The 17507-nt window shown below is 50.0% G+C and overlaps 5 protein-coding genes across 5 annotated transcripts; 4 read left to right on the top strand and 1 right to left on the bottom strand.

Annotated features, from left to right (window-relative positions):
• Nucleotides 1-391: 391 nt before the first annotated feature.
• Nucleotides 392-4404, top strand: N7473_007961 (putative cation chloride cotransporter; the record flags this gene model as incomplete). The annotated part of the gene is made up of 4 exons (XM_057153901.1): nucleotides 392-869; nucleotides 931-1522; nucleotides 1579-1744; nucleotides 1798-4404. The coding sequence occupies 4 exons, from the start codon at nucleotides 392-394 to the stop codon at nucleotides 4402-4404; spliced, it is 3843 nt and encodes a 1280-aa protein (XP_057008239.1).
• A 1122-nt stretch (nucleotides 4405-5526) lies between these two features.
• Nucleotides 5527-7140, top strand: erg12 (mevalonate kinase; the record flags this gene model as incomplete). The annotated part of the gene is made up of 1 exon (XM_057153900.1): nucleotides 5527-7140. One exon carries the CDS (start codon nucleotides 5527-5529, stop codon nucleotides 7138-7140), a length of 1614 nt encoding a protein of 537 aa, XP_057008238.1.
• Nucleotides 7141-7810: 670 nt separating this feature from the next.
• N7473_007959 (Zn(II)2Cys6 transcription factor) lies at nucleotides 7811-10194 on the bottom strand (the record flags this gene model as incomplete). The annotated part of the gene is made up of 2 exons (XM_057153899.1): nucleotides 7811-9982; nucleotides 10096-10194. The coding sequence occupies 2 exons, from the start codon at nucleotides 10192-10194 to the stop codon at nucleotides 7811-7813; spliced, it is 2271 nt and encodes a 756-aa protein (XP_057008237.1).
• Nucleotides 10195-10994: 800 nt separating this feature from the next.
• On the top strand, nucleotides 10995-12078 carry N7473_007958 (DUF924 family protein; the record flags this gene model as incomplete). Its single annotated transcript, XM_057153898.1, has 3 exons — nucleotides 10995-11021; nucleotides 11077-11420; nucleotides 11478-12078. 3 exons carry the CDS (start codon nucleotides 10995-10997, stop codon nucleotides 12076-12078), a joined length of 972 nt encoding a protein of 323 aa, XP_057008236.1.
• Nucleotides 12079-13458: 1380 nt separating this feature from the next.
• ramB (bifunctional protein farnesyltransferase/protein geranylgeranyltransferase) lies at nucleotides 13459-17377 on the top strand (the record flags this gene model as incomplete). Its single annotated transcript, XM_057153897.1, has 7 exons — nucleotides 13459-13487; nucleotides 13545-14912; nucleotides 14974-15270; nucleotides 15329-15856; nucleotides 16172-16486; nucleotides 16544-16648; nucleotides 16717-17377. The coding sequence occupies 7 exons, from the start codon at nucleotides 13459-13461 to the stop codon at nucleotides 17375-17377; spliced, it is 3303 nt and encodes a 1100-aa protein (XP_057008235.1).
• Between the last annotated feature and the right edge of the window lie 130 nt (nucleotides 17378-17507).

The raw sequence follows: 17507 nt of genomic DNA, 5'->3' as shown, positions 1-17507 counted from the left end.
ATCGTCGTTCAACTTGGTCTCAGTAGCGCTAAGGGCGCTAAGTGCGTCGCAGTCAGCGGCTGAAGTGCGTGTCCACATTGGACCGCTTGACGTTGTGTGTTTGCACTGTTTGTCTCCTTTTCCCCACGTCATCTCCGCTTGTCACTGGAACAAACGGAAATCGATTAATTCTATTGGAGACGCGAGGTGACGCAGGTGGTGCACTTGCTTCGCGAGTGTCGATAGACTGGCGTATACACTTTTTCGCATTCTAATTGAGCGCTTGATTTCTATTTACAGTTCCTCCTTACAAAGTTCTGCAACATAGTACTGCGATACAGTCATTGAGAGCCAGTGTGGTTGCCGTCCCCATGCCCCCTCGGTTCTAACGGTCAACGGAGGAGATCCCGCGATGTCTCGCCGACGCCCAAATTTCTCGACTCGCACCCCCGAAGAAGATGTCGCACGCCTTGATCCGAACGATTCTGAGGGTGCTGCCCCTGCAGAAAGAGCTGGACTGTTACACTGGCCGCCAACTCTCTGGTCCCGACACCAGGGAGTGACCTCGACTGAGCCGGCAGAGCACCGTCGACATTTGGTACAGAACCCGTTTCACGGGATATCGGAATGGTGGAATAAGAAGAAAGACCATGGACAAGGACAAGAGGACGCTGGAGTGGAAGGACTGTCCACGTTGGCTGGTCCCTTTCGAGACAACAGCGCAGACAGAAAGGACAAACACATGCATAGGTCTCGTTCGTTTGAGGAGACGAAGAAGCTCGGCACATTCTCGGGCGTGTTCGTGCCGACGAGTTTGAATGTCTTGAGTATTCTGATGTTCCTTCGTTTCGGATTCATCCTAGGCCAGGCTGGATTACTGGGCATACTAGGTGATTCTCCGATATGGAATGTGGTTAAATACCGCGCATCTGGCTAACTAATCGATGATAGGACTGCTTGCGCTTTCATATCTGATCAACTTGGTCACTACCATGTCTCTCTCTGCCATTGCAACAAACGGTACTGTCCGAGGCGGCGGTGCATACTACCTCATTTCTCGCTCCCTGGGCCCCGAGTTCGGTGGCTCTATCGGAGTGGTTTTCTACCTGGGACTCGTCTTCAACACTGGCATGAACGCGGTCGGCCTGGTAGACTGCTTCACACAAAACTTTGGAACCGTGTCGGGTACACTGGGTCATTTTCTTCAGGAGGGCTTTTGGTGGCAGTACCTTTGGGGAACTGTGGTTCTCGTTCTCTGCACAGCCATTTGTTTGGCAGGAAGCTCGATTTTTGCTCGAGCCAGCAACGGCCTTTTGGTTCTGCTTCTCATTGCAACCTTCAGCATTCCACTATCTGCTATCCTGATGAAGCCGTTTAATTCCCCAGTGGACAATGTCGTATTTACCGGCCTTAGTTGGCAGACCTTAAAGGAGAACCTCACGCCTCAATTGACAAAAGGTGCTGCGGGCAGCCAATTGAAGGGGCGAGAGACTTTCCAAGATCTTTTTGGCATTTTGTTCCCCGCCACTGGTGGTATCTTTGCGTGAGTGAACACTGCCGTTCACAGTTGATATTATTAGACAACTAACTCGTACACAGAGGCGCGAGTATGTCGGGAGACTTGAAGAATCCTAGCAAGTCTATTCCGAAAGGAACTCTTGCCGGTCTCGCCCTGACATTCGTATCATACTTGCTTGTCATTTTGGCCATGGCGGCCTCTATCACTCGACAGTCTTTCTATAATAACGTAAATGTTATTCAGATCGTAAGCAGCCCATGCTATGCCGACTCGAAGAACAGTCCCTAATATCTCTGCAGGTCAACTACTCCGACACTGTCATCCTTGTTGGAGAATTTGCGACCTGTTTCTTTTCCGCACTTATGGGAGTGATCGGCTCTGCCAAGCTCCTCCAGGCCATTGCCCGTGATAGCCTCCTTCCAGGAGTCAACTTTTTCGGTCAAGGCACGAAGAAAAACGACGAGCCTATTTACGCTATCATAGTCACGTTCATCTTCTCACAGCTCACCATGCTGTTTGACATTAATCAAATTGCCTCATTCGTGACCATGACTTACTTGATGACGTTCTTGGTCACCAACTTGGCCTGCTTCCTGTTGAAGATTGGATCTGCTCCTAATTTCCGGCCCTCGTTCCACTACTTCAATTGGCAGACTGCAGCTGCTGGCACGCTTGTCAGCGGGATTAGCATGTTCTTTGTTGACGGGTTGTATGCTACGGGCTGTGTTGGTATTCTCGTCATGCTCTTCCTGCTAATTCATTACTCTTCGCCCCCGAAAGCCTGGGGTGATGTCAGTCAAAGCTTGATTTATCATCAAGTACGCAAATATTTGCTCCGCCTGAAGCAAGAGCATGTCAAATTCTGGCGACCGCAGATCCTGCTTTTTGTCAGCGACCTTGACCGTCAGTACAAAATGGTCTCATTTTGTAATTCGCTGAAGAAAGGAGCCTTATTCGTTTTGGGCCATGTTCTCGTCACGGACGACTTCTCGACGGCGGTTCCAGAGGCCCGTCGACAACAGACTGTCTGGACAAAGTTGGTCGAATACTCTAAAATCAAAGCCTTTGTCAACGTTGCCGTTTCTCCGGCTGCAGAATGGGGTGTGCGGAATATTGTCCTCAATTCTGGATTGGGAGGCATGCGACCAAATATCGTTGTGATTGATCAATACCGTGAGAATCAATCGTTGGTAGAGACCATCTCTGTTGGCAACCACCGCCGGGAATCCTCGAAGTCGAGACGTCGTTCTTCTCTTTTCGGCTCGCAGTATGAAGACCGAGCCGAAGATGCCCCAAGCAAGGGAATGACTTGTCAAAGCTATGTCACTATTCTCGAGGACCTCTTGTTCAATCTTCGTATCAACGTTGCTGTCGCCAAAGGATTTGAAGATCTCGAGCTGCCTGATCCTCATGGGCGTCATACGAAAAAATACATCGACTTGTGGCCAATTCAAATGTCTGCGGAAATTGGCGCGGACAGCGAGAGCAAGCAAAATGTGCTGACAACCAATTTCGATACCTACACCTTGATCTTGCAACTGGGTTGCATCTTAAACACCGTCCCCTCGTGGAAGAAAACCTATAAATTACGCGTTGCTGTGTTTGTCGAGTATGAAACTGACGTTGACGATGAGAGAGGCCGAGTGGAAGCTCTTCTTGACAAGCTTCGCATCCAAGCTGAAGTTCTGGTCTTTTGGCTCGCCTGCGGCGATGTCAAATCATATCGAATCATTGTCAATGGCGATACCTCACCGGACATGGCTGTCGCTCAAGACACCGTCCACTCCGTATTGAAAGATGAGGACTGGTGGCAAGGACTTCTTCGAGCTCGCAACAACCCACAGGGCTCCGCGGAACAGGGCCAGGGTAAGGACGACTTGCCCCGGTTGGATCGAGTCGCGACCTGGCAAGGCCCAGCCAGCCAAGAGAGTGGAAACAAGATCTTGAACCAACGAGTGACGGGCTTACGAAGGTTAATCCAGCGACGCAGGGGATCCGTGTCTAGCTTCAGGACTTTGGGAAATGTGAATCTGGGCATGCAGACCCACCGCTTGCTGGATGCGTTTGTCGACTATGACGGGAACAATCTGTCCAGCGAAAGCAGCAGCGACGAGAGCGACCTGGAACCCTATATCAGCGACCCCGAGATCGACGAAGCAGACGACGAGCGTGAAGAGGATGACGAGGACGTGGCCAGCAGTCAACCAGGGAACGAGATCTCCCCCGGCCCCTCGCGAGTCGGTCTCGGTGGTCGTACTAAGAGCGATGACCGTAGCTCAACTGGCTCGGGAATAAACCCGTTTACTCGCCCACCAGCACGATCAAGTGTCTCAGTCGGTCCCACGCCAACAATCCACCAGCCCATACCGTCAATCATCGCCTCTGGCGACAGTGCTTCACCAAAGAGCAAATCCCCAGCTCCCCGCCCACCCCTCAGCCGCTCGGCCTCCAGCAACCGGTTCAGCTCCTCCCCCATCCCCGAAGCAAAAGTAAACACCGACGAAGGAGCCGGCCCATCAATAATGTTCGCCGCCAACGCCTCTCCTCCCCGATTCTCCCAAAAACTCGAATCCATCTACGCTCGGCGCCAGTCTGCAGTGTCGCCGACTTCTCCCAGCGCTCAGACCAATCAACCCGCATCAGGGTTCCCCGGGTCTGCTTCGGTCCCGCTGGCATTCAATGACCTGCCCAGTCGGGCACAGCATTTGATATTGAACGAGTTGATGGTACAGCATAGCAGCGAGACGGCGGTGATTTTCACGACCTTGCCTTCTCCGGTACATGGTACGTCGCATAGTGAGCAGGATTGTGCGTCGTATTTGAGTGATTTGGAAGTGCTGTGGCAGGGTCTGCCGCCGTGTCTGTTGGTGCACAGCAATAGTATGACTGTGACGATGAACTTGTGAATGAGATGATGATTGTGCATAGTTTTGTTTCATAGCTTAGGTTTTGTTACAGTGGATATCATTTTGGATGTACATTTCTATTCTTATGAAGAGTACAGTTGTACAACATTCGAATTGATTAACTCAAACCTGATACGTCGACCTGGACCTGTATATCGGGAGAAGTATATATTTTGGGAAACAGGCACTAACTCTAAGCGAGCCTGCGAGTTATTCACAATCTCCAGCTCCCCACGATTTCCATCACAGCCACATTATTACCGATCTATGTTTTGGGTTAGGTTGAAACCTCGAATCCCCGCACATCAGGCAGAGATGCCTATCATATCTCTGGTGACGTTTGATCTACTGTACTGCTACTAACGCATTCCAGCTCCTGCAAGTCAGCGCCACCACCCGGAGATCAGCGGAGCAGGGGGGATGAATCATCATGCAGTAGCCCTAGTACTACTGTAGTAAGGTTGGAGGGGGATGGTGCAGGTAGCCGAAGATGTCTGAGAGCCAAAAAAGTCAAAAACAAAGAACAAGTGCCGAGTTAAGCGTGTACTACTATACTATGTACTATACTGTAGAATTATGTCCTTCATACATACAGAAATAAAGAAATATCGAACACGTATTTAATAATAGCTAGCTATGGTTCGTCACTACTCCGTATAGTCCGCTTGAATCCGGAGTTAAGCGAAGCCTGCGCCACACACGATAGGCAGAAAGAAAATGAGCATTTACCACAGCTCCAAGATATTCTAGCTGGAGAAAACAAATGGAAGGAAACGGGGCTGATGACCAATTGAGATTCTAGGGACTCTGATTGGATCTAATCGAGTGGACCAGGGTATAATTCTGGAGTTCTTTAGCAGACTAGCGTGGCTGTGATGGTGGGCGCGTGTTCTCGACGCTACTCTGTATATCCGAGCACTCTGGACAACAACTGAGAGAGACTATTGCTTATTGTCAATTGCCATTGTTCTGGCCCAAACCATGTCCATTGCCCTATAGCGACTCTGTTAATTACTACCTTTCCCCTCCCCCTTCCGTTCATTCCCAGTCCCTCCCCCCTCTCCTCCCAGGATTTCCACCTCCACCTTTTTCCTCCCCCACCCCTGAATCTTCAATCCTGCCATGTCCAGCAGTACCAATGCGCGTCGACTTAATGGCAGCGTGAGAGGCGCAAACGGTCATAATCATAACCAGCGACGTCCGGTCGCCCATTTCGATATACAAAACGGACTGCCAGACCGCTCCCGGGTGAATGGCAACGGCATGGAACCAGACTCTCTCGACCACTCTTCCGACAGCAGCTCCGTTTCGTCCACTTCCCACACTCAAAACGGCACGAAATCACGACGACCCAACATGTCTCGCAAGGCTTCCTCGCCGATGGCCCCGGCCTTCATGGTCTCTGCCCCTGGCAAAGTCATTGTGTTTGGAGAACACGCCGTGGTGCACGGCAAGGCTGCCTTGGCCGCTGCCATCTCCCTCCGTTCCTACCTCCTTGTCACGACCCTCTCCAAATCCCAGCGCACCGTTACCTTGAATTTCCGCGATATTGGGCTGAGCCATACCTGGAATATTGATACTCTCCCCTGGGATGTGTTCCAGCAGCCGTCAAAGAAGAAGTTCTACTATGATCTCGTCACCGAGCTCGACCCCGAGCTGGTCGAGGCTATTCAACCCCACGTCGGAGCCGTCTCCAAGCACCTCCCCGAAGACCAGCGCAAAATCCATATCCGTTCCGCCTCGTCCTTCCTCTACCTCTTCCTCTCGTTGGGCTCTTCGCAAAGCCCAGGCGCCATCTACACCCTTCGCTCCACCATCCCCACGGGAGCCGGCCTGGGCAGCAGCGCCAGTGTGTGCGTCTGTATCAGCGCCGCGCTCCTCCTTCAGATTCGCACCCTCTCGGGTCCTCACCCGGATCAGCCGAGCGAGGAGGCCGAGACCCAGATTGAGCGCATCAATCGCTGGGCCTTTGTTGGCGAGATGTGCATTCATGGAAATCCTAGTGGAGTGGACAACACGGTGGCCGCGGGCGGCAAGGCCGTGATCTTCAAGCGTTCAGACTACACCAAGCCGCCGACGGTGACCTCGCTCCCCAATTTCCCGGAACTGCCCCTGCTTCTGGTCGATACGCGACAGTCGCGGTCTACCCTGACCGAGGTCGCCAAGGTGGGTGAGCTGAAGAAGGCTCATCCCGTGGTGACCGAGTCTATTCTCGATGCCATTGACCATGTGACGTGCTCGGCGCAGCGTCTGCTCGAAACCCCCGACTTTGTGGGTGACTCTGAAGAGACCCTCGAGCACTTTGGTACCTTGATCCGCATCAACCATGGCTTCCTCGTTTCTCTCGGTGTGTCACACCCGCGCCTGGAACGTATTCGTGAACTTGTCGACTATGCCGACATTGGCTGGACTAAGTTGACTGGTGCTGGTGGTGGTGGCTGCGCTATTACCCTCCTCCGACCGGACGCCAAGGCTGAGGTTGTTCGTGACCTCGAGCAGAAACTTGATACCGAAGGCTTTACCAAGTACGAGACTACTCTTGGCGGCGACGGTGTCGGTGTTCTATGGCCTGCAGTGCTGCGCAATGGCTCTGATGAAGAGGGCGGCGTGGAAATTGATCAGCAAAAATTCGAGAATGCCGATGGGCCCGAGGGTATCGAGCAACTTGTGGGTGTTGGGTACCATGAGAAGCGCGAGGGATGGAAGTTCTGGAAGCGGGCTACAGCTACGCATTGATGCGGTTTTTATCTTGCGTAGTCACTTTACACGTCCATCACTTCTATCGCTTACGCCCTTTTGATATTGGCTTGTGCATTTGCAGAGGCCCCGGTTTCACTATCATATTCAACTCCCCCAGGACTCCACTGGCCAGTTGGAGACTTAATGAGTCCTCCGCGTCTTCTTTTTCTACCATTCATGTTTCATTCTCTGTACACATTATCAACCCTATGCATTATACACCCCCTTTCTTATTGGACCCTGTTCGAGAGTTGAGCGTTATTGGACTACGCCCCGTCTACGTGTGAGTGTCTCTGTCTTTGACGGTCTGCTTTCTATCATTCTCATTCTTCTTCAACTTCTTTGGACTCTACGTTTTGCATTTCCGTCTCGGGTTCTCTTTTGGCATGAGCATGTCTGGCGCAGGTGTGTTCGACGGATAGCTAGGGGCTGCTTGGACATCCCATACAAATACATAATATGATTCCTTGTTGGTATGAATAGTGTTTCGCATACTATAGCGTGATGCATTTCGTAAATCGTATGTGCAGTATCAGATACAGTATTTGCAGTGGTCATGACATGACCCAGATCTCCAGACTTAGTTCAGGTGTTCCAAATCCACGATATCCCAGTCAATGACAGTGTTTCGACATTGTCAAATCCTAGTCCTAGTCCCAGTCCTATCCTACCCCATCGTCGTCTCCCACCCCTTCTCAATCATAACATCAATCCAATAAGTATCCACCTGCCCCGCATCCATCCTCCTCCAAACCTCCTTGACAAGCCTAACACAAACATTAATCGGCTTCGGCGGCAACACATGCAAAAAAGACGTAAGCCGACCAAGAATGAACCGCCTCGTGCGCGAGACTTCAATAGCTTCCATCGAGATACTCGGCGGTTCGGTACTAGCTTCATCCCCGTTTCCGCCTGCCTCGCTACCAATACCGGCGGGGAAGGAAGGGTCTGTGGATGGGCATGGCTTTGGGAGACGGAGTTCGCTGCATGAAGCGACGAGGAGAAAGGGTTGGAGGCAGCGGGTGCGGGATTCGATGGGGATGGTTTTTAGGCGGGAGAGGGTTGTTACGGCGAATTCGGTGAGCCATTTATCGAAGAGATCTGGGTTGGAGGGGTCTGAGGTGGATATGGGATGTTGCTGAGATTGGGATTGAGAGTGTGACTGGGAATGGGGCGATGTGAAGGTATTCTGCGGAGGGGAGGAAGGTGTGTATTGAGTATTTGGCGGGTTGCTATTATTCGCAGTGGAATTGGAATTTGCGTCAGCGAATCCGGGGAACATGTTCATGCTGTCCAGGTCGATGGGGAAGAACGGGTCGCGGGCATTGGAACATCCTGCACCGGGGTACTGTGGTGCATCTGAATTTGGGAGGCGGTTCCGCAAGAGATCTGGGAAGACGCGGTACAACTGCATCAGACCCGTGCAGCGGTATACTTCAGCCATAGTGAGAAGATGCCAGACGGGTGTTTCTTCATCGCCGGGACTGATGATCTCGGCTTCGGATGGATGGGCCAGGCCGAGGAGTCGTTCTTCCAGTTCCCGGGCCTTTTTAATAGCCCTCTGTGCGCGGGCGATTTCATCTTGCGAGGTGAATTGTCTCGCGCGAATGCGTTTACGCTCGCGGCGGACTAGACGGCCGACTTCGTGGACGGTGAATTGGGTGTCTCGCGCGATGCCGGTCCATGGATGGGGGATTCGTTGGAGAACGAGCGCTTCGCCCATTGATGAGGTGCTCGTATCTGAGAATACCATTGACTCATTGTCCGTCACGAAGGAGAGAAGCATCTCCCAGTAGATGAGGGCCTCTTCGAAGAAGCGATAGTTATTGCTGACGTTCTTGACGAATCCGAAGTTTGGACCATTCGATGACGAGGCTAGAGAGTTGACCTGTTTGCGAAGCAGATTGAAGAAAGAGATTCCCAGATCCTTGGGGTCATGCCAACTAGCTGTTTGACCTAGCATGAGTAATGCCAATAGTGCCTTGTCATCCATGACTGCCTCGCGGGTGATTATTTCCACGGCTTCGTCACGCATTTTCCGACCCATTGGGCCGAATTGTGGGAAGTCATTGACTAGCGTTGCTGCGGCCATGCTTTGCATTGTACGGCACATGGCTAGTGATGAGCCCCAAAGGCGGGAGACGGTCGTGCGGAACGGGTTCATTTGGCTGTCATAGCTGGAAAAGAGGGCAGCGACTTCTTTGAAGTAGTACTCGATGAGTGTCCATGAAGGGTTGTTCAGAGATCGAGATATAGTCGCAAAGTCACGCGCGGGGGATCGTTGTGCCTGTGATGATGGTGGATAACTGCGGACAATAGTAGAGGGCGAAAAGTCTCGATAGACGCTTCCGCTGGCACCGTTCTCTTCGGCCTGTGGTGGTCCTATCAAAGACAGGAAACGGGATAGATCAGCCGCAGTATCCCCCGATGATCCAAAGTCATATACCGAGTCACGATGCTGTGAAAAGGCCGACACCGACGCCGTCATCGGCGACGGCGGGCATAGATCCGTTAATTCAGGCAGTGATCCACTGCCAGGGAGATCCCAAAGATGATCACAAAGTCCATTTGGCGCATCGGGTCCAAAACCTGACGAATCTAGATTCTGCGACTGGCCAGCATTGGCCTCATCCAGCGGCAATGCATGATTTGCCTGATGCGATGGCTGTCTAGGCGGCTTCACCGAAGCCTCTGGGCTCTCGACTCTCCCATCTGATACAGCGCCCGGACTGGGTTGTTCATGTTTGGTGATCCAGCGTAAAGACTGGACATACCCAGGGCAACGAACACCTAGACGGGTACAGCGGCTACAATGAGGCTTTTCCTCTCCGCACTTGACCTATTTGTTTCCGGCAGTTAGATAGATTACCGATAGGGAAAGGAAAGCGGAGTTCCAGTTTTCGGACAGATCCGGGGCAAACCGCAATAGCAACAGTGAACTAACCCGTTTACTTTTGCATCTGGCACAGCCGTTGCGGGACTTTTTGACTCGTCGCATGGCGAATGGCTCGAATGGCTCGATGGGGGATTGTGAAGAGTTGGATCCGACATGGTGGTGGATGCGTAAAGTTGAGGGGGGCAGATGGGAAATTGGGGTCGAGTGCGGGGAGACCAACTGGTTGGTCACGATCGCTTATCTTTTTTGATAAACATGTCAAGTAAAGTTTAGAGTTGGCCGGATTTCTTTACCTTTTTGGGTCAAGTAATAAAGTTGCCAGGAAGTTGTGCAACTATAATATAGAGTACATTCACCATTGAGTGGTTAGAGTTGAATATAGGAAGGTACTCATGTACATGTATATGTGCCATATGACGAAAGAGTTTATTGTTAGTACAGTATTCCTTGAGCCTAACATCCTTATTTTTTAGATGAACCCACGGTTTCCGAGATCATTTACATGGGTTTGGTAATTGGGTAAAGAGATGGGTGTTGGTTAGGTATTCAAAGCATAGGAAATTCGGACTAGAGATATTCAGCTTTTCATAATAGCCGAGTATTATCTAGGATTGATTAGCATTTAGATGGTTTTTTCGTTCATTAGATCAGAAGGAAATGACACTGTAATCTTCAGAATGCGCGTAGTATATTGACTTCTATGAGGTGATCAATGGGTAAGGATACCAAGAGCTTCTTGAACTATTGTAGCTTCCTTCAATGAGCTTTGATAGATTTCAATTATGAAGCTAGCTGTTCATAATTGACATTTATTCCTGCTTATGTTCCATCGGCATCGGCACTTTGTCCTGGAGGCCGAAAATGCCGATGCTGACTCATCGATTGAACCGGGCGATCGGATCTGGAGCCAAGTGATGAATCCGGGGAAAGCTCAAATCTCAGAGAAAAAAACATTATGGCTCACCTGGTGCGCGCGAACACGGTAAGCATATATCAATATTGATTCTCTTATACCAAACAATTAATGCTGAAAGTAGCTACGCACGACGAGACTCTCCTCGCGCCATTTATCAACTTGGTCGCTTAGCGCCCAGCCACATCTCTCGCCCCTAGCTGTGAACCGTGCCACGCCTCTGACGTACAGATTCAAGACGCGAGCTTCCTGTCCTTCTCGACTACCGACTCGCTTCTTCCATTCGGCACGGTTTGCCATGATGAGCAATGTTTCAGAGTTGAAGGAGACCTTGACTCCTGATCTTCTGGAAGAAATTCGCGAATTTTGGTTCGAGCACATGGAAGATGAGGACGCTTTGATCCTCCCTGGCCAGAGTGATATGCAGCGTTGGTTTACTCGCGATGAGACTTTCGACAAGATCTGCGTGTGAGTGAACCTCTACTATATATTCAGTTCGCAATCGATACTCATTTAATCGATTAGTGCACAATTCCAACCTGCCCTAGACACCATTATTGAATCCAGTGCATCCGCAGCAGATATCCTGGATGCAATCGATATCTCATCCCCCCTGGACTGGCTGAGTATCATCCTCCTTTTGGACCAAGTACCTCGGAACTGCCATCGTGGAGACGAGTCAAAGCTTGTATTCGGCCGCTTTGACCCACTTGCGGAAGAGATTGCTGTTCGTGCAATCGATGCCGGTATTCCGACCAAATATTCAGAAGTGCGATACCGCCTCGCACGTCGCTTCTGGTTTCACATGCCACTGATGCACTCTGAAAATCTTGCCGTACATGAGCAAGCCGTCAAGCAGCATGAGGAGACGGCGAAAGATATGGGTCGTTTTCTCCTAAGGGATGTATCTACCTTGAGTGAGGATGAGAAGAAGTGTTATGGGATTCTGTCGAATAAACAGGATGCTCTCAGCGCGTTATTGACCAATTTACTCGATTTTGAGAAGAGGCATAAGGTTATTATCGAGCGGTTTGGGCGGTATCCGCACCGGAATCAAGCACTGGGTAGGGTGCCGACCGCGGAGGAGACCGAATATTTGAAGAATGGTGGGGAGACCTTTGGTTGATGGGAATTGTATTAATCTTCTATGGGAATATGTGAGATATCAGCTGCAAGTTAATCATTAATTGAAATCTTCTGTCACTAAGAACACAAGCCGTGGGGTTCTGTCCATGACCTCCAAGTCTTAGACTTGATAGAAAAACCTGATTGAAATCTCAGCCTGTCCCTCGTTTACCGCAAAGGAGCCCCAAGGAGACGATTTCGGGGCTCTGGAATGTGGAATAGATCATTTCCAAATCCAGCAAGGGAGCACACGACATCCCTTGAACCAGGCATTCCCCTGTTGCCCCACCAGCATTTTCATGACCTAAAAAGAGAACCTTTTACATGAGTGCTTTCAGACTTTGTTAGGCCTTGTGATCGGCTTTTCCTTCTTCGCCGTCTGTTGTCGTGTGTTCGGATGACGGACTGAGTTCCAGCATGCCCAGGCACAGCTCTGGTCTAACGATCCAGCTTCAAGTTAGCTTCTACGAACCATGCTGAGCCACGTCCATTCCTAGACACATATCACCAAGCTCATAATAATATCTAATAATATCCTGATCTCATATAACAACCAATTCTCACTCATTCTTGTTTATTGAATGTCTCTGCTCTGCGATGTCTAGTGGGAATGGCCATCATCTTGCGAAAGGATGAGTCGAAATAGCGTAAACTACCAGCTCGTCTGACCCCCTTCCTTATCCGGCCAAGGGGAAGGGGTCTGACCACATGCCTGCCTCCCTGGTTTTCTCTGTTGGGGCTTGACAGCTCTACTGAGGTTTGCTAGAGCTGTAGGGTGGATTGTGTTTCCCTCAGTCGATCTTGAAAAGAACAGTCTGTTGAATCGAATGATCAGAGAGTCGTTTTCTTCTACAGGCAATTCACAGATTTGAATCCATGTACCGGGTCCTTCAATAACAGAGCTGGATCCACATCCCCGGATTACTGAATGTGCGGAGTCCCCAGATTGGGGAGTAACCGGATGCAGAATCTCAAGGACATGCCTACCGCATCTGTTAGTCCAAATAGAAAGATATAGTCATTGATTCCTTGATCATGGTCTTCTTACTTCGTTTGAGAACCATTTTTTACCACTGACCACAGTCACTGTCAGTGGTCTCATATAATACGTTTTGTTCAGTCGCAATACCAGCGCTTTGCTCACATCGAATACCTGCTAGCCATCATGATCGCCCACCATCAACCATTCGTTCGGCCATTCTTGCTATCGATAGTAGTGGTATCAACATTAACCTCCAAACTGCTACATCTCTTCCAACATGCGGGTTCCATACCAGCTGGGCTCTTAGCGCTCTACTTCCCAACTTTCTTCATACAGGAAGTCTTACTGTCTGGAGCGACGTGGTTCCTCCTGCAGAAATCCACAGGACTGAGGTCCATTATGGGGTTAATTTTCGTCCCAGCTACGGCGTAAGACAGCATGGAGCATGTGTATTATGACAGTTCTATACTGACCTCCAACCATAGGCTCTTGACATTTTGTCTCTGCTCTTCTCAGCTTGGATTCTACTTCGTGACTGGAAGCGAAGTCCGTTGGGATGCAGTCACCAGCGTTGGGAATGATGCCGAAGGAAGGAAATTGATGCTCAGTGGGCTCAAGTCATTTCTGGGCAGTGGTTGCATGCTGCTCATCATGTCTTGGGTCTTTACAAGAGTCTGCTCCACAGTCTTTGATCTGTGGCTATCTGCATTACCTGGCATCCATTCTACCGAGGATGCCCACGAGGATTCTATGCTCGACGATCTAAAAATCGTTACTAAGAGAAAGCGTCCAGCTCGTTTGTGGACTATCATTGGTCTTATCGGAACGCTTTTGCTTTGGTTGATCCGTCCCAAAGTACCATACAGCCACATTTCAGGCGCTATTCCTTTTACTTTTCTCGAGGCATTGGTTTCAAGGACTCCAGAAGTGCGCCAACCCTCGAACCACGCATTCCCGTTGCCAGAACTCATTAGTGAGGGGCATTGGAAAGCTCCAGATGGTCATTTCAAAGGCTGGTCACCAAACTTCGATATGGGGGCTAAATCCCTGCCAGATTGGGCTTCTGGTTCACTACCTCCGGGGTTTGAACGCTGGAGTAAGGGGAAGAATGCGACAGCCATGAAGAATTATTACAATCCAGTCAACGATCCCTTGCGGATAACGAACCTTGATCAAAAATTACTGGAGCCATTGACTCAGGCTCTGAAAGATCACGACGTTCCCATCAGTCACGTGGTACTTGTGATGATGGAGAGTACACGAAAAGACGTGTTTCCATTTAGATCAGGTTCCCACCTACACCGCGAGATTCTCAACTCCTACAAGTCCCAAGATCCAGATTTGATCCACCAATTGAACGCCAACCTGTCTCATCTGACACCCATCGCCGAGATACTGACTGGCGAGTCTGGAGATTTCCCCAAGAGCACAAGGGGAATGGACTCATCGCTTTGGAAAGATACAACCGAGGCAGGAATGGGCGGTCTCAATATCAATGGCGTCCTGACTGGTAGCAGTCTCTCATTCAAAAGCGAGATTGTGAATCACTGTGGAGTGTGGCCACTCCCTTTGGACTTTATGGAAGAGATCAAGTCCGATATCTATCAACCGTGCATCATGCAGGTGCTGGAACTGTTCAATAAGTTCAAAGAGAACCCATCCGCCAGTTCTTTGAGGGACCTCCGGGAGCGCAAGTGGACATCCATCTTTATACAAGCTGTGACTGGAATCTATGCCGATCAGAATATCCTGAATGACCAAATTGGATTCAAAAAGACGGTCTATCGCGAGGATATTGGTCAGAAAGACGCAAAGCATTACCATGATGATATGGAAGAGATCAATTACTTTGGGTAAGTCATTGATGATCGGCTGCAGGCGTAAGGTCTGGCGTGGAATACTAACTCTCAATAGCTACTCGGAACGAGAGGTATATCCATATATGGAAGACGCGATTGATGATGCGATCAAGAACAATGAAAGATTGTTCCTGTCACATTTTACTAGCACAACACACCACCCATGGGGCCTGCCAAAGGGGTTCCAAAGCGAACAATACTTCTCCGACGAGAGTCTGATCGGGAAGCATGAGGACATGAATAGTTACCTCAACTCCGTTCGCTACGTGGATACCTGGCTAGGTGATTTGCTCGGGCTGTTAGATAAAAAGGGCATCTCAAATGAGACGCTGGTTGTGTTCGTTGGAGACCAGTAAGTCATATAATTGACTTATGAACTCAAAACCTCAACATTCTAACAAGAAATTCAGTGGCCAAGCCTTCCAAGAAGATTCACCAGTGACAGGATGCTATGAAAACGGCCACATTAGCAATTTCCGTGTTCCTCTCGTCTTTAGACATCCACTGCTGCCGAAGATCCAAATCACAGCCAACACGACATCACTGTCCATCATCCCGACAATTCTCGACTTGTTGGTGCAGACTAAATCGCTCAACGAGAAAGACTTGGGCATTGCATTGGACCTGATGAATGAATATGAAGGTCAATCGCTAATTCGTTCATACAAAGCTACCGACGATGGACGACAATCATGGAACTTCGGTATCATTTCTGCTGGCGGGGAGATGCTCAGCGTTGGATCTGCCGCTGTTCCATATCGACTGATCCTACCGTTGACACAAGATTTTGAATTTGTTTTTTCAAACTTAGATACAGATCCTGATGAGGAGAACCTTTTACGTGGATGGTCGCTGGATGACTTGGTATCACGGGTAAAGAGTGCACATGGAGATAAAGCTGGGCAGTGGGTGGTTGAAGCCGAGAAAGTGGGCAAGTGGTGGGTTGGGGAAAGCAAAAGACTGTATAACCACGCCGGATGATTCATTGGAATCCAATCATAATGTATATATTGTCGAGTTTAGTCGATAGTTGTGTAAAATAAGAAAAGAACAATATCAAGCGAGTCGATTGTTCTCCGTTTCTTTGTTTCCGCCTCAGGCCACAAACTGCGCCCCACCTTTCACCTCTCAGCCAACCCGACGCATTTCAAGCAACTTCCCAGCAGGATAGAGTGTCCAATTCATCTTCCGGTGTGCCAAAAGACAAATCTAACCTAGAACCGGTTGATATTGTCTCGCTGTTCCTGTCAGAGCCGTGACAACTCGCCGCAGCTGGCATCTTATCTCCCGAACGCAACCCCCCGCAGATTTGATATCGTGGATAACCAATCCCTCAAAATGGCCGAGGGCTATGCCAATGACCCCGAGTGGGCAGATATCACTCCCATCGAGCTTAACGATGGCTCTGATTCTGGTGCAATGCCGCTGGCCACTATCGCCTATCCATCCGAGTACCTTGAAGCAACGTCGTACCTGCGGGCCGTGATGGCCGCGAATGAGATGTCCGAACGGGCACTGAACTTGACCAAAGATGTGATTTCGATGAATCCAGCACATTATACCGTGTGGTAAGTAAAACCAACCTAATCATCTCACTTAAAGAATATTTTCTTACATATTTCTAGGATCTACCGGGCCAGGATCCTCTTCGCCCTGGACAAGGACCTCATCGAGGAACTCAACTGGCTGAACGGAGTGTCTCTCAAATACCTCAAAAACTACCAAATCTGGTACGATATCACCTACCCTACGAAATCCCCTCTCAAGAGAAACACCAAATTCTAACTAATCCTCACAGGCACCACCGCCAAGTCCTAATCTCCTCACAGACACACTTCCCAAGCATGCCTGCCAAAGAACCAGACTTCCTCATGGAAATGTTCGCCCAAGACTCCAAAAACTACCACGTCTGGACCTACCGCCACTGGCTAGTCCGCCACTTCAAGCTCTGGGACTCACCCCGCGAGCTCGAAGACGTCGAGGCCCTCATCAAAGCCGACGTCCGCAACAACTCCGCCTGGAACCATCGGTATATGCTTCGCTTCGGGCCCCGCGACGACGTGCCCGACGCGGGCATGGTGAACGCGGGTAATGCGGACATCAGCCCGGAGGAGAAGGGTCGATTGCCTGTTGTGGATGAGGATTTGGTTGATGCGGAGTTGAAGTTTGCACAGGAGCAGATTGTCCGGGCGCCGGAGAATCGGAGTCCGTGGTGGTATGCGCGTGGTGCGTTAAGGGCGGCGGGGAGGGGGTTGGGAGAGTGGGAGGGGTTTGTGGGGAAGTTTGTTGATGGGGATGTGGTTAAGAGTAGTCATGCGGTGGAGTGGTTGGCGGATGTTTATGCTGAGGCGGAGAAGGTGAAGGCTGTTGAGATGCTGACGATGTTGAAGGAGAAGTATGATCCCATTCGGAAGAATTATTGGGATTATCGGATTCGTCAGTTGGAAGAAGTTGCGTGATTTTGGATCAAATGGGATCTATTCGGTGCAATGTGCGTTATTACTGCTGGTTCTCAAGTCATGTGAAATTTCAAAATGATTCATATTAATCCTTTCTTTCTTTTCTCTAACAAGGACAAGCTAACCTGTA

This window comes from Penicillium subrubescens, assembly GCF_028828155.1.
Source record: "Penicillium subrubescens strain IBT 31985 chromosome Unknown utg000005l_segment0_segment0, whole genome shotgun sequence".
Lineage (NCBI taxonomy): Eukaryota > Fungi > Ascomycota > Eurotiomycetes > Eurotiales > Aspergillaceae > Penicillium > Penicillium subrubescens.
The sequence above is the reverse complement of the archived record's forward strand: the minus strand, read 5'-3'. Positions and strand labels throughout refer to the sequence as shown.